The 17,415-nt window shown below is 36.5% G+C and overlaps 1 protein-coding gene across 1 annotated transcript; it reads right to left on the bottom strand.

The window, feature by feature from the left end:
* Positions 1-3,065: 3,065 nt before the first annotated feature.
* LOC114669601 (extracellular calcium-sensing receptor-like) lies at positions 3,066-10,488 on the bottom strand. Its single transcript, XM_028825783.2, is given in 5 exon segments — positions 3,066-4,006; positions 7,500-7,623; positions 8,077-8,304; positions 8,384-9,199; positions 10,201-10,488. Coding segments are annotated over 5 exon segments (2,370 nt in total). The 5' UTR covers positions 10,462-10,488.
* Positions 10,489-17,415: the final 6,927 nt, after the last annotated feature.

Genomic DNA, 17,415 nt, shown 5'->3' with positions numbered 1-17,415 from the left:
TGCCCTCCAGTGGTTCAAGTCCTATCTGAGTGATAGGCAAGAGTTTGTTAGTCTTGGCAACAGCAGATCCAACTCCGTGCCAGTCACACAAGGAGTCCCTCAGGGCTCTGTCCTTGGTCCTCTGCTTTTCTGTATTTATATGCTTCCCCTTGGCCATATTATCCGTAGTTATGGATTGGGTTATCATTTTTATGCAGATGATACCCAGCTCTACTTCAATGTTAAAAGTGGAACTTCATCAGAGCTTTCTCAGCTCACAACCTGCCTTAGTGAAATTAAAACCTGGATGGAGCAGAACTCTTTAAAATTAAATTGCAATAAAACTGAACTCCTGCAAATTGGGACTAAAATGCAACTTAATAAAATGAGCTCCTTCCCAGTCCATCTTGGCAGTGATCTCATCAGACCTGCCTCTACTGTAAAAAATCTTGGTGTCATTTTTGATTCCTCCCTCACTTATTCCACCCACATAAATCACATTAAGAAACTTTCTTACTTTCACCTCCGTAACATATCCCGTGTTCGCTCCTTCCTCTCCTTCTCTAATGCTGAGAAACTTGTCCATGCTTTTATCACATCCCGCATCGATTATTGTAATTCCCTACTGGCAGGTGCCCCTTCTAATCTTATATCACAGCTCCAGCTTATTCAAAACTCAGCTGCAAGAGTCCTTACTCGAACCAGCAGCAGCGAGCACATCACACCCATCCTGCTCCGTCTTCACTGGCTCCCTGTGTCCTACAGAATCGAATATAAAATCCTACTAATAACCTACAAAGCTTTAAATAACCTCGCACCAAACTACATCAGTGACCTCCTCCATCACTATGTGCCTGCCCGCCCACTAAGGTCCTCTGATTCTGGTAATCTTGTTGTGCCCCTCACTAATCTACACTCCATGGGTGACAGGGCCTTCAGCTGTATAGCGCCCAGACTCTGGAATGACCTACCAAAATTAATCAGGTCAGCTGACTCCATGAATTCCTTTAAAAAACAACTCAAAACTCATCTGTTCAGGAAGGCTTTTAGCTCTATTTGACTTTATTACCTTTCTCTCAGTTTACATCTCTGTCAAGATGCCAATGTAACCTGTATGTGTGTGCTAGACCATCAATTATGTTGTCTGTTTTTTTCAGAATTTACTGTCTTAATCTTCTTTATTTATTTATCTGGTTTGTACAATGCTATATACTGTATATTCTGCCGTTCTTTATTATATTCTGTAAGTGCCTTGAGCATGGGAAAGGCGCTATATAAATAAAATGTATTATTATTATTATTATTATTATATCCTTTGTTTGACTGAAATTCAACATGAATCTAATTTGTATCCCCTTTGTTGGGAACAGAAACAAACTCAATCAAATCTAAACAAAATACATTATAGGCACACAGGTTCAAGTTTTATTCACCATTTTTCACAAGAACGCTGGAATTTTTATTCACCTTTGTTCTCTTTAATATATTAAAAAGCAGCATTATACAAAAAAGTCAACATTTATTTTAAGTAGTGCCTTTCTATAATGATCATAATCCAAAGGCACATTACAAAAACACAACTCATCTTTAATATGTAGTTTCAGAACTGGAGGGTTCACAGGTAAAGTGTGTTAACTAATGGTCAGACAGTGAGGCACAGACAGGTATTAAACCAGAAGCCTTGATGTTTACAGTTATATGCCAGTCAGACACACTGCACAAAGCTTAAAAATATATACTGTACAGTGTATAAACTGTATATAATGAATGAGCTATACATAAAAGAGTACGTATAAACTGTATATAATGAATGAGCTATACATAAAAGAGTACAACAGTACACAACAATGTGTAGGACCCTATGTACACTATAAAATATGACTTTGAGCTTTCACAGTTAAAGTTTGGCTAGCAGTCAGTCAATAAGGACGGTTTTAGGTATTAAAGACATGCATCACTGAAGGGCAAAGTCTGTTTTTAACCTGATTGTGCGTTGGTGCTGCAATAGTGTATGACAGGCTGTAGATATGAATGAGTATGTGTATTTCTATATGATGTCACAGACGATATAATACTAGCATTTGGGGTACACCTCTGCAATTGAAGGTAGGGCAAATATTATAAATGTCACAATGCTACAAAATGTTTTTACATCATAACACACACTATTACAACTGATTTTTACACTCTCTAGAGTATATAGTCGCACATTTCCTTTGGTGCATCATAAATGTCATTCATACTTTTATCAGAATAATCTCACAGTATACTGATTATGGCAATGTGATAGCAATGGAATCATATATGGATGAATAGTATCATTATCAACACATAATGAATTTAACATAAGTCAAGAATCATTATTTATCTCTTTGTTAGGCTTTTAAAAGTATTGTAAAGCTACTTGCTAAAAACAAGGAGCACTAAAGTTTGGGAAAATAATCCAAAATTTCTAAATACCTTAAATGTAGAGAAAAATCAAGCAAAATGACATATTTTATTGGCTAACTAAAAAGATTACAATATGCTAAAAAAAGTTAAAAAAAAAAAAAAAGTTAGCCAATAAAAGGTGTTATTTTGCTTGGCTTTTCTCTACATTCATAATGGCTAACACGGTACAACACCCTAGTACTAAATACCTTAAACAATTATTTATTTCAATATCTTAATAAAAAGCCCAAAAAGTAAGCTTTTTATATATCCAGTCATGTTTGATCCAGTCATTCAAATGAGGAACAGTCTGTTCTAAAACTGGCATTATATAAAATGCAATAGTTTGTTCTCATTTATTATTTATTGGCTTTGTTTACTAACCATGGGGCTAGCATTTATGCAATGAATAATAGTTTTATTTTTACAGATGTGGGTTATGTTCCAATGTAAATGTCATTATATAAAGATAAGTTATTATCTATTGTACAGTTCAGTTGATTATAAATGTTATTACTGTCATGTGTAACCAATGCCCTATAGACTAGAATGCTTTGAAAAGTACTTTGCGATAGTGTTTACTGTTAAAGGCACAATGTAAAAATCAATGACTATAAACATAATTTAATGTTAGTCATTCTGTGTAAAGGAACATATCAACTATATGAAGAAGTGAAAGATACTTGTATTCAATTTCAAGTACCTTTGGACATTAAGTATTTTTTTGTGTTCCGTTCTGGTTTTAGAAGTATAATATAACATTTGGGAGCAAAAATACAAAAAAGCAAGCTGAAACTAGAAGCTAAAATAGCAAATATTTCTACAGCTACTGTATATTTTCCAGGGGAGCTAATATAAGCAGGAATAAAAGTGATCCAAACAGCACAGAATATTAGCATACTGAATGTGATGTATTTAGCCTCATTGAAATTGTCTGGAAGTTTGCGAGCCAAAAAGGCCAAGATAAAGCACATGGCTGACAGAAATCCAATATAACCTAAAACAGCATAAAAAGCTATTGTTGATCCAAGATCACATTCCAAAATAATTTTGTCTTTATAATGTTTTGTGTTTTTGTTTGGAAAGGGAGGTGTCAAAAGCAACCAGAGAATACAGATTAAGACCTGTATGAGTGTACACATAAATACACTAAGTCTCTGTTGCATCGGTCCAAACCATTTCATAATGTTGCTGCCTGGAAGTGTGGCCCTAAAAGCCATTAACACCACTATGGTTTTACCAAGAACACAAGAAATACATAAGACAAATGTGATGCCAAAAACTGTGTGGCGCAGCATACAAGACCAGTCTGAGGGTTCACCAATGAAAGTGATAGAGCACAAGAAACACAACATTAGTGAAAACAGTAGAAGGAAACTTAGTTCTGAATTGTTTGCTTTAACGACTGGAGTTTCTCTGTATTTGAAGAAAACTACAGCTACAGCAAAAGTTGAAATTGCTCCAAGCAATGCAATTGTCATCAGTAACTTTCCCATGAGCTCTTCAAAAGACAAATACTCAATTTCTTTTAAAATGCATTCTGTTCTTTGCTCATTCGACTTATACTCAAGTGGACAACGAACACAATCAATGGAATCTGTGAAACAAAAAATAATTTTAAGGAGATTAGAGCTGTACCTGTAAATAACATCAGCCATTTTAACAAAATGGGAATGTAGAAAGCATACCTAAACAATTTCTCTTCTAAACTGTTTCTGTTATTTGCAAACAAATTTATAAAATTCATTAATCTGTCCATTTTTATACCATTTTTTACCATGTCAGGCTTGTGGAGGGCTGCGCCAAGGACAATGTCCTGACTGAATCCTGAGCAGAGTGCCAATCCATTCCATGCTAAATTTACACACACACCCTTACATACACATATGCAAGATCAATTTAAATATCCAAGTAATTTAGAACACATGTCTTTGGAAGGTGAAATAACTTTTAACAAACCTTATACCATACAGTACATTAGTCTTTATGAATCTGGAGATCCTCAGAAGTCTTCTAACTTTTCCAAAGCTCCTCAGCACTACCTATTGAGTGTTCACTCATTTATATGGTTTCTCTGATTTTTTTTATGTCCAAAGCTGCATTCATCTTAGAACTTAGTTAAATCTGAAGGCATTCTTTTTCATGGTATCAAGCACTGTCATACTCACACTTTTGTCTATCACTGTCACTTTTATTCTTATTTCTTATCCTTTGGTAAAAGTGCATTCTGATCTCTCATTTGGCTTAACTGTTTTACCAGTATTCAAAAACTACAGTAACATTTAATAAGATCTCATAGTTAGGGTTAGCTCTGAAAGGAAATGGATGAAATTCATGTAAATCATGTTGAAAATGTCAACAATTTGGAAACATTTTATAAATATTTTGAATAGTTGGTTGTATTTATTCACAGCCAAATGAGAGCATTGCAATCAGGGTCAAATATATAGGCCATGTTACTGGCACCTAATGGATATAGTAATTTGTATTTGTACAGATCTTCTTGTTTCAATGTACATTTTAAGTTTAAATTTATTTCTTGTTTATTTCCATTGTCATTTACATTTGATTCACATAATTAATGATGTGACTCAGCATTTTGTTTCCAAAAGGGACATAGACAAAAGTATAAAGCTAATAATGAAATGAATAAGTAAATAAAACGATAGCTATTTGGAGATTTTTACAATATGATGTGTTAGTTCATAACCTGGTATTTGGTAATTTTGATTGTACTTACTTGATCAGTAAGTAAACAATGCCCTTTCGTTAAAGACAAACTTACACCAATCCATCCATTGATTTTCTTAACCTGCTGTTTCTATGAAAGTGTTGCAAGAAGCCTATGAACACTGAATGCAAACCAGGAACAACCTGGATGAGATGCAAAGCAAACTCAAACACTCACAGCCTAATTAAATTAATATGAATGTGTGATACATATATTACTAGCTGCATGCTTAATGTGGTCTTCAGGACAAAAAACAACCTGAAGACTCCCTAGCAATTTTACTATATTCGTGAACTTTTAAAGGCATCAGCTAAATCTTAGGAATTACCCAGTGCAGAGGATGTGGACCCACCTGTGCTTGTTGCCCCACTGGCATTCATAAGAAGACAGCTGTATCGCTGGCATATGAGTCCTATTAATCTTTGTCTCAAGAAAATACCTCCAGATAGACAATATTTTTAGTGAAAACGTCAAGCCTTGCCCTATGTTGCTGAGTGTTACATTTGCACAATGTTGAGTCGCAGCACTTGCTTCATTTCAACATTGTGTCTCTTCATCTATGTCGTTAGCATGATGTTGTTGTTGCGTGGCAGCAGTTGTTGCACAAAGGTATTTCACAGTGAGAAGTGAGGTGGATGCAAGTGCCGAAAAAATGTAAAATTGCATGTATGCGCCATCTAGTGGCTGTGATTGACCGTGAGCTTAGTGGACTGCTCCATACACACACAGGTTTTTTATATTTATATATACAGTAATCCCTCGCTATATCGCGCTTCGCCTTTCGCGGTTTCACTCCATCGCGGATTTTATATGTAAGCATATTTAAATATATATCGCGGATTTTTCGCTGCTTCGCGGGTTTCTGCGGACAATGGGTCTTTTAATTTCTGGTACATGCTTCCTCAGTTGGTTTGCCCAGTTGATTTCATACAAGGGACGCTATTGGCAGATGGCTGAGAAGCTACCCAGCTTACTTTTCTCTTTCTCTTGCGCTGACTTTCTCTGATCCTGACGTAGGGGGATTGAGCAGGGGGGCTGTTCGCACACCTAGACGATACGGACGCTCGTCTAAAAATGCTGAAAGATTATCTTCACGTTGCTATCTTTTGTGCAGCTGCTTCCTGAAACGACATGCTGCACGGTGCTTCGCATACTTAAAAGCTCGAAGGGCACGTATTGATTTTTGTTTGTCTCTCTCTCTCTCTCCCTGCTCCTGATGGAGGGGGTGTGAGCTGCCGCCTTCAACAGCTTTGTGCCGCGGTGCTTCGCATACTTAAAAGCCAAACAGCCCTATTGATTTGTTTGCTCTTTTCTCTATCTCTGTGACAGTCACTGCTCCTGACACGCACTCCTTTGAAGAGGAAGATATGTTTGCATTCTTTTAATTGTGAGACGGAACTGTCATCTCTGTCTTGTCATGGAGCACAGTTTAAACTTTTGAAAAAGAGACAAATGTTTGTTTGCAGTGTTTGAATAACGTTCCTGTCTCTCTACAACCTCCTGTGTTTCTGCGCAAATCTGTGACCCAAGCATGACAATATAAAAATAACCATATAAACATATGGTTTCTACTTCGCGGATTTTCTTATTTCACGGGTGGCTCTGGAACGCAACCCCCGCGATGGAGGAGGGATTACTGTATATATATATTGTGACGGGTGGCCAGGGCTCATTCCTGGCTGGGACGCCCCTTTACAACACATACCAGAGGGACAAGTGTGAGAAACCCAGTATCTCACCCTGGATGCTAGATGGCAGCCTCCCTGGGTTGCAGCAGTGCCTCGGACTCCCCCAGGGCTTCATGGGGGTTGGAGTTCTGTGCACCACTGCAGGGTTCTGCATTCAGCAACCAGGTGTTGCACTGGTTTCGCCTTACCCGGAAGAGCAGCCTGAAGTCGGCAATCAAGCACCTGGAGCACTTCCGGGGACCCAATAAAAGGAAGCCAGCAACCACCACTCAGTGGCCAGAGTCAGGAGGTGGAGGACAAAGCTTGCTGAGGAGGAGTGGTGGTGAGAGAAGAAGGTGCTTGATGTACTGTACTGTGCTTGGGACTGTGTTGTGGCTGAAGGGATTACGGGGAAGATGTGCCTTCCAGCTGAGGAAAATAAATAGTTTATTTGTTTTACCTGTGCCTCCCGTGTGAATCTGTGTTGGGTCGGGCACAATATAGCGCCTTAACTTACTATATACTGTATATATATATAAGATTATTGCTTCTAAGTAAAATTTTTGATTTAAAAACTTAAATTTTCATAACCCCAATTAGTGAGAGTTTTTAATTTACAAAGAATTATGAACAAATATATAGAAGACATTTAATATTAAACATGCAGGGAAAGTGTGGAAATCAGTGCTGACCTGTGTTATTGCTGATTTCTCCATCAGCACAAGGAATACAGTCAAAGCAACAAATTGGTCTCCCTTTCTGTCCTGCTTTACGAGTTCCTGGAGAACAACTGTCACTGCACACTGATTTTGGCACCTTAGAGTAACAAAATACTGTCAGTCTGTTAGTAAATGTCATATTTTGGTGTATACATTATCCATCCATCCATTATCCAACCCGCTATATCCTAACTACAGGGTCACGGAGGTCTGCTAGAGCCAATCCCAGCCAACACAGGGCGCAAGGCGGGAAACAAACCCCGGGCAGGGCGCTAGCCCACTGCAAGGCACACACACACACACACCCACACACCAAGCACACACTAGGGACAATTTAGAATCGCCAATGCACCTAACCTGCATGTCTGTGGACTGTGGGAGGAAAGCAGAGTACCCACATGAAACCCACACAGACACGGGGAGAACATGCAAACTCCACGCAGGGAGGACCCATGAAGCGAACCCGGGTCTCCTAACTGTGAGGCAGCAGCGCTATACCCACTGCACCACCGTGCTGCTGTATACTTTATAATATGTCTAAATTGCTCACCTTAAGCTGTCCTCCTGCCCAAAGAATACTTGCATTATTCATTATGAATTGCTGTCCTGCTGGCAGAGATCCATCATAAACACCGATTGTTACAAATTTAACAATGCCTTGCTTACTCATTTGCCAGTTCACCACTTCATATCTTGCAGATGGGTCCCCATTTTCATCAAAATAAACATTTTCCCCATTTGTTGTGGTGAAATGAATTTTCTTTAGGTAATGTAGAACCTACAAAAATTAAGACAAGACCTCAGTCTCTGTATATAAACATACAGTAGTAGCAGTAGTAGGTTAGAAAGCAGCTTACCTGCCAAGGTTCAATGTTACTTTTATTAGCACATGTTTTATTGGTGAAAGGTCCACTGCTTTCCTCACATTTAAGGAGATTGTGCAATGCATGGGCTACAGCATAGATTGCTTTATATACATTGTAAGATACCCTCAGTTCATCTACATCAGTGTACTCATTTGTTACTTCTGTCAGTTTTTCCTGCCCTGTGCACGGGTTCATTGTTTTACTTTGGTTTGAAGATGACATACTGCAACCAAAGGTTTCTTCCCAAAAGTCATGCAAAGCGTTGTTTTCAGGGTAATTTGATGGATTAACATTCAATAAAAACTCCTTCAGGCCAGGTATTACTGCATTATTGGCTGCAATTCCCACAGCACCACTTAGAATCCTGTAGTTAACTTCTGTTGCTATGGGTCTAATAAATATCCACCCATCACTACCCACCCACTGCAATCCAGTAATATTTTGATGCAACAATTCATTCACTAAAACTTCCATATCCAAAAAATACATAAAAACTACAATAACTTTAGTTGTAGCACTTTTTATAATTTCAATAAGTCTAAGTATTTTTTCTCTAGAATATGTTCTGTAAAAAGCCTCTGAAAATTCAATGCAAACTCCTTCTTGTTTAGCTGCTTCTGAAAATATAGCCATCCCATTAAGACCATAATCATTGTCACTTCTTATTGTGCCAACCCAGGTCCAACCAAAATGTTTCACCAGTTGTGCCAGGGCTCTGCACTGGTAGTAATCACTTGGAAATGTTCTGAAGAAAGTTGGGAACTCTCTTTTGTCACTGAGGCAGGCACAGCTAGCATAATGACTGATCTGTTATTAAAGAGTAAAGAAAAATACATTCATGTATATATAATAATAAAGAATCCATGAAAGATAATACTGATTTCAACAATTCTGTGTTTAACTCTAATCTGTATACAGTACATTATGCATATAGAAAAGATTTCACAGATTTCTTCTTTGTTGTAATAAACAGTACAGTGGTATAGCCGAGAAAATAGTTTAACTGAGGCTTAAGTTGTAAATATACAAGGGTGTGTATGGCCCTAAACTGAATCCAGCATTTTGATTATAGCTTTACTGTATATTGGCAGTGACAAATGTGCTTTGTCTCTATCCAGGCCACTATACAACACTTGTAATGCTATTCATGGCATAAGAAACACCGACATGTCTATGTCTAATTAGAGCAGATTATCATGTCTAATTAGAGTACAGTGAAACAAACATTTTTTTGGTGTGTTTTGCATTAGCAATATGAAGGAAGGATTGCTCATTATCTTAGAAAAATGAGTTAGAATCTCAATTTCTGAGACCATTTTCTCAGAATTACTCTGAGAAAATTCTGCTCCTGCTTATAACTAAAGCGTTTATGAGCTAGAGACATGTAGTATGTGTACAAAAGGCATCCTTTTTTGCATTGACATGTCTTGTTTTCTATTTCATAGTAGTTCCAGTAGCACAAGGACACAGAACTAAATGTAGAATGGAATCTAATAAGCTTAACAGCACATTATAAACTCAGGGTTACAATCTACTCACATATACAGTATGCTAATTATTAATCATTATTGCCTACTTATGTTCGCATACCATATATATTCTACCCAAACTCAGAATTAGCCCCCACCACCACTACCACATACCAATGAAACCCTCATGTTGAATTAATGAAACACTATATATTGATTACTATAAAGATTTTTTTTGGCACGCATGTTTTCTTTAGTCCGACTCTGAAGGCAAGAAATTTACCTTCAGCACTCAGCATTTTAAACTTCTGAAGTGACGTTTTGTTTAAAAAGTCTCACCACTGGTATATGAAAAGGTCTTGTGGTTGTTGCAACTCCTATAGTCAGGGAGGACTCAGATTCACCAACGATGGCGTGCACAGTTGCTAGTTTTGCACAGGATGTGTTTTTTGGCAGTCTCTTCTCTTGTCCATTTAACAACGCCATTGTTGACTTTATTACAGAATACATGGAACTGCAGCCATCGTGAATTTTATAACCTAAGGAAATACCTGGAAGCATTTCTGTATTGTTATTTATTTCTTCAATTGCAAAAATCATAGTTTGAGCAAACTGATACTCTTTAAAATTTAATCTGAAAAAGAATTAAGAGTTAAACTACATTCAGAAAGACTGTAGTATATAAGAAACAACTGATAGACAAGATTTTTTGCTTTGATTTGAGGAATGGATGTCAGAGGACTAGTGCTAATGATTTTTATATTTTATTTTTTCTTCCATTTGCCTTATTTCATGCCATTCTCTGATTCACCTTTGCTTGGTAAAAGAAAAATGGTGTTAATTGTTTTTGTCTTTCTACTCACACACACAAAATAATGTCCTGAACAAGGTTATTATAGTTAACAAAAACTAAAATCAAAACTGAAACCATTATTAAAAAAATATTTTCGTAAACTGAAATAAAATAATTAACAAAACCGAAATGAAAAACTAAAACTAAACGAAACTATTGAAGTAGCTGTAAAGACTAACTGAAATAAAATAACACTTTACAAAAAATAATTTTAGTTTTCATTTTTGAATATTCTTGCTGTTAGTTTTTAATCCTTATAATTTTTAACTCTAAAACTGAAAGACATCTACCACGAGCTGTCCACACATATTCATCCATTAAACAGCAGCTGGTGAAGGAGGACAGGTGTTCACATTGCATTTGCAGTGACAGAGCAAGCTGAATACGCACGTAAAGTGTGTGAAATAGAAAGCTACTTGCGTGCCGCCTTTCTTTGCACTTGTTGTATATTAAGATGTAATTCAAACGCCTGAAAATGGAATGTGCTGGTCAACAAAAACTTTACCATATGGACAGAAAAATCATGAGTGAGTAACGTTTCAGTTTATTTCTCAGGTGCCTGCTTGTTGTTTACAGTAATTCACCTGCCACTTCGCACATGAAGTATAGAAAAAGTTTAGTAATCATGAAAAAAATTCAACCTTGAGATTTTGATAAATCTTGGCATATTAGACCTCCCCAAGTCCGAAAATACCATTTTTTGGAATTATGTATGTGTGAGTGTGTTTAAACACGATAACTCAAAAACTCAGCTAGATAGATGAATGAAATTTGGCATGTGGTTGTTACACCAAAATTGTAGATATGTATTAACTTTTGGGCCAAATCCATAAACTGGAAGTTTCAGCTTTACTTCTATAATAATAGTTCAATATATTATTCATTTGATTTGATTTGTTGTTGATGGTTCTTTAATGTAAATAATATAATCATTGTCTTGCGGGACATTCCCAATTTTTGAAAATAAAATGGCCATGATCAAGAGACTGACAAAGTCATCATACAAGATCAGTATATTGTTGCTGACCAACCACTTTTGCTTTAAAAACATTTAACAACAAAGCGATACAAACCTTGTAAAATTCCTGAGTTGGCAATGTCTCTACTAAACTACAGGTAGGTGGGGGAAGAGAGTCTGCCAAGTGATATAAGCTAAACATACTATTGTTTTTTTGTATTTATGCTATATCTATTAATTTATCTTTTTTAGTTAATATCCCCTTAATACCACATATTGTGAAAATAATCCAATAGCAGAATTATGTTTTAATATATCTGTCCCCATTTTTTTCAAAGTTTCTCATTCTCTCTCCCAAAATAGATAGTTGAAATCATCACATTCTTTTTGTTCTTAACATCAGCCATATTATACATATTGCATACCAGGGATTTTTCCTGCCTTGCATCCAAACCTGCTTGGGTAGGCTCCAGTTTTCTGTGATCCTTCTCTGGATAAACAGATTTAGATTATTATATATATATATATATATATATATATATATATATATATATATATATATATATATATATATATACAGTATATATATATATATTGTTCTTAATCTCAGATGTTGCCTCTGTCATTTTGTGCCTGTCTATACTCTTATTACCTGCTCTTGCTCTGCTCATTATGGGTTTAGTGTTCTTATGCATGGGCTATTCAAGTCTCACTGCCCCTAACCTTCACAATACATGCTTGTTTTTCTTTGTTTCCCTCAATACAGCTAGCTGGAGTCTACACACTGATTCATGTCTAAGAGCCATGTTCTTCCTAAGCCCCTGTGATTTTCATGATCACACCTGTCAGAACATAGTAGACTCTGTTTCTAATTTTTGATATCTTTTCACGCCTGCATGTGGCAAAATTCTGTCTATAAATTGTTTGTGCCTGAGATAGAATCAGAGATTAATATGGCTGGTAGAAAAATAACAAAGCCCAGTATTTGAGATTTTTGAATGCAATATTGAAGGCATTCATTATAAGCACATTGTCGCTGGAGCAGGATTTGTTGTGTGCTGTAGACCAGGGGTCGCCAACTCCGGTCCTGGAGGACCACAGTGGCTGCAGGTTTTCATTCTAACCCTTTTTGTAGTGAGTGCCCTGTTTGTGCTGCTAATTAACTTCTTGTGAATTCATTTTAATTGAATTGCTTTTTAAAATTTGTTCCCTTGAATTTCTTCATCGTTCCTCTGAATTCCTTCATTTCTTTCCTTTATTGGCACCCAAATAGAAATGAAATGTGAAGTGAGGGAGCCAACAGAAGACCAACTAAGTCAGGGCCTGAAACTCCAATCAATTTCACACCAACCAACTGCTTAATGGGGTGCCAATTCTTGTTGTTAATGAAACCAGTTCTTTAATTCCATGGCTTGTTGCTGCTCTTCAAGAGCAAGTTAATCAAAATTAGTTCAAAAGAAGTTAATTAAAAAGGGGTTGGAATGAAAATGTGCAGCCACGTAAAAAAAAAAACCTCACACCTTAAAATTCAGCTAAATTTCATTACAAATGGACCCATTCTGATCAATAAAACGAAAAGAAAAAAGTGCCAACAGTCAGCGTATATTTTTTCAGCACAAATGACATAGAAAGTATTTTAAAAATTATAAAATTGTGTAAAATTGTTCATATTCAGTACCTGGTTTGATTATGCTTATTTTTTCAGACAGAAACAAAACCAAATAGTAAAGTGTGTTGTGTGGTATAGCAAGCTTCCACTAACATTAAACTCATATCCAAACCCATTGTGTACAGTTCTGTCACATTGTGACCAAAACCTAAACTCCATAGTAGCTCTTTAACCATACCATAATTACTAAAACTAAAACTGAAAGTAATATATATATATATATATATATACATATATATATATATATATATATATATATATATATATATATATATATATAAATAAAATAGAAATGTCTTTGTAAAATAAAAACTAAATTAAAACTAAAAATACACAATGAAGGAAAACTAAAACTAAACTGAATTTCCAAGTAAGGTCAGAAAAAATATAGAAATAAAGACTAATATAAAAAGGCAAAACTATAATAACCTTGGTCCTGATATTGATTATTTTAGCCTTTTTTTTTCAAAAAAACAAACATGCAACAATAATCTGATGATATTTTAGCAGTAATTTTAATTTTGATCAACAAACTTTGATTTTTTTTATATATACTGGAACTATGAGCATGTCTTTCATATCTGATAAAAAGTATATTTTTATAGCACAACTAATATAGAATGCAAATGTTCAACATGCAATCATTCCAGTTTTTATTTTTTTTTAAATCTGACTTACCCTTTGCAGTTGGGTGGTTCAGGCATAGTTTGGAATGTGTACTTTGTTTGAATAAGGCCATGGAATAAAAATATAGCACCAATTGTAATATCTCCATCCTTGTAAAACAAAGGCACTTGTTCTATATCTTGAAGCTTACAGTTCAGCTCTTCTGCCCCTGTTAACACAGAAAGTGTGAAAACAGCTATGAGAAGCATTTCAAAACTGCACAAACAGTCAGAGCAAAATTAAGATGCGCATATTTATACTGTATACTGTATATAGAATACCTTGTGGGTTTAATACATGAGTAATTTCATTTTAAAAGAACTTCCTCTCAGTTCTTTAGCAAAACAGCCTTAGGAGATAAAAAAGAATGAACAAATATTCCCCAAAAAGCAAAGCATGTTTTAATTCATAATGCATTTATTATTACACATAGATGTTTTTGACTGATTCTAATATAGTAATTGCCCTATTGGTGCTGCCTAGAATTAATATTAGTATAAAATAAATTGTACTGCAATTATCATGCATAGATTTATTTCCACTCAGAATGTCTCTTTTGCTGTATACATTAAGGACTCATTTTACAATGCAGTCAGTTGTACAGAAACACAACTGAAATAAGCAAGGATGATGTAAATATTGAATATATGTAGTGAATATTCTATGTAGAAAATATTTAATTATATTAAAACTAGACAAAGAGCCCGTTTTGACAACGTAAGATAAAATGGGCACGAGTTTGTGTCAGCAGTGTATGAAGAACAAATGATAAGTAACGAAGAAGTTGTTTTGTAATGATTGTAGTCTGCTTTACTCATTACTGTACAGGCTTGTACTGTTAGTTGATGAATTTTTCAGGCCTATAGTATAATATTGAATGATGAATGTTCCAGTACAATATGGAATAGTAATAAGTATAAGCACCACAAACCTGATATTGGTGTATTGAATGAATGCGTAATTGAATCAGAATACGTAATTAGGCCTCGAACTGTAGTCAAAATCGCCTTTCAGGCCTCTAGAGCTTTAATTGAAGTCGCCTTTCTCTTTGAATTTTTGCAGCCGTAAATCCGCCGCCTGCCACGATGTTGGGGTTGGATGTCGGTCTCGTAAGGTTTTTCGGGCAGCTGCGCAGAAGGCGACTGCGCATTTGGCTTCGGACATGCGCAGAAGGCGACTGCGCATTCGGCTTTGGACGGACGTGAGTGAGTGAGTGAGTGAGGAGGCAGGCGAATTATGTATTAAGATGATTTGTAACAATGAAATAATAGACTGGTGTCTGATGTAATATGCACTGACATGTAATTTCTACGAAATTTGACAAAATTCAACAAAATATCCTATCTATCTATCTATCTATCTATCTATCTATCTATCTATCTATCTATCTATCTATCTATCTATCTATCTATCTATCTATCTATCTATCTATCTATCTATCTATTGCTGGTAATTAATTATAGCATTGCTTGAAAATACTCATAATCTATCCAGATGTATTTTCTACATTCATCATTTTTCTTCATAAAGCATTTTAACTTCAACAACTTAGTACCCACAAGAACCAAAGGATAATGACATTTCATTGACTTTCCTTTGATTTCCATTTCAAACTGATATATCCATTTTTTAATACCCAGTGCCAGTCTGTACCAAAATGATTTAACTCTCAGATTCGTAGCAGGAAAACAAATTTGACATGTACATCTTTCTGCACAGTAATTAATGGGCATTTCAAATTACCACAGAATACGATGTAAACATTTCTTGTTAACTGTTTCAAAATTTTGGGCAATCATTTTATCTATCTAAAATAAATTATTACATACATCATAGGTTGTCAATTTTCAACTGCAGAAACATCAATAATAGTGTATCAGCCTTAGTGACATTTAAACACTTGAAAGAGACATGGCAATGAATCAATAGGGGCTTCATAATTCCCTGTAATGATATTCAAATCAAAATCTTTATTGTCATTGTAGCAATGAGACATTGTACAACGAAATTTTAGGTGCAATTTTCCAGTGCAAAAAAATAAATAAATAAACACAATTACTCAAGTTAAAACTAAAATAATAAGGGAATAAAATAAGTACCAAAATAGTCTATAACAGCAGAACAATGTTTTCCATTCATACATACATTATATTGCACTTGTCCCTTATCCAATATTGACTTAGAGCTGTATTGTAAACATGAGAGAGTATTGTATTGTAAACATGAAGGTGCACTAGGTCAGATTGACCACTTAGCAGCATTCAGCATGGTGATGGTTGAAGGATAAAAACTGTTTCTCAGTCTATTTGTCTTAGTCCTTATGGATCTGAAACGTCTGCCTGAAGGCAGGCGTTCAAACAATGCATGTCCTGGGTGTGATGGGTCCTGAAGAATTTTCTTGTCGTTCCTGAGGCAACAGGAACTATGTAGTTCTTCTAGTGAGGGGAGAGGACAGCCGACTATCTGCTGGGCGACCTTAATGACCCTGTGGAGCTCTTTCTTCTGTGCTACTGTGCAGCTGGAGAACCACGCACAGAGACAGTAGACCAGGATGCTCTCTATTGTGCAGTGGTAAAAGGTCACCAGCAGTTTCTCAGGGATGTTGTTCTTCCTGAGCACCCTCAGGAAGCAGAGTCTCTTTTGGACCTTCTTCACAACCTCAGCAGTGTGTGTTCCCCAGGTCAAGTCCTCCCTAATGGTGACTCCCAAGAACCGGAAGTCTGAGACCCTCTCCACACAATCCCCATTGATGATGAGTGGCTGGATGTTGTCTGCCTTCTTCCTGAAGTCCATGATGAGCTCCTTGGTCTTGGCCATATTTAGGAGAAAGTTGTTATCCCTACACCACATTTCCAACCGCTCCACCTCATCCCTGTAGGTGGATTCATCACCCCCCCCTCCCCCCAGAGATGAGCCCTACTATCGTGGTATCGTCAGCGAACTTAACAATGGTGTTACTGTAGTGGGCAGGAATGCAAGGGTGTAGAGGGTATAGAGCAGGGTCTCAGCACACAGCCCTGTGGGGAGCCAGTGCTGAGGCTGATGGGTGTGGAGAAGTAGGGGCCCACTCTAACCCTCTGAGTGCGATACTCAGGAAGTCCTTGATCTAAAGGCAAGTGGAGTGTGGAACTCGTATGTCTGACAGTTTGGTTACCAGTCTGTGGGGTAAGATGGTATTAAAGGCAGAGCTGAAGTCTATGAAAAGCAGTCGTGCGTAGCTCCCCTGCTGCTCCAGATGGGACAGAACAGCATGGAGAACAGTGGCCACAGCGTCCTCTGTAGACCTGTTTGCTCTGTAGGCAAACTGGTGTGGATCAAGCATGGGAGGAATTAATGACATGATGTGGTTTCTGATGAGTGTCTCAAAGCACTTCATAACCACAGGGGTCAGTGCAACTGGCCTGTAGT

The sequence above is a fragment of the Erpetoichthys calabaricus genome, chromosome 2 (assembly GCF_900747795.2).
Source record: "Erpetoichthys calabaricus chromosome 2, fErpCal1.3, whole genome shotgun sequence".
In the NCBI taxonomy this organism is placed as follows: domain Eukaryota; kingdom Metazoa; phylum Chordata; class Cladistia; order Polypteriformes; family Polypteridae; genus Erpetoichthys; species Erpetoichthys calabaricus.
Note: the sequence above shows the minus strand (reverse complement) of the source record. Positions and strands in the feature narration are given on the sequence as shown.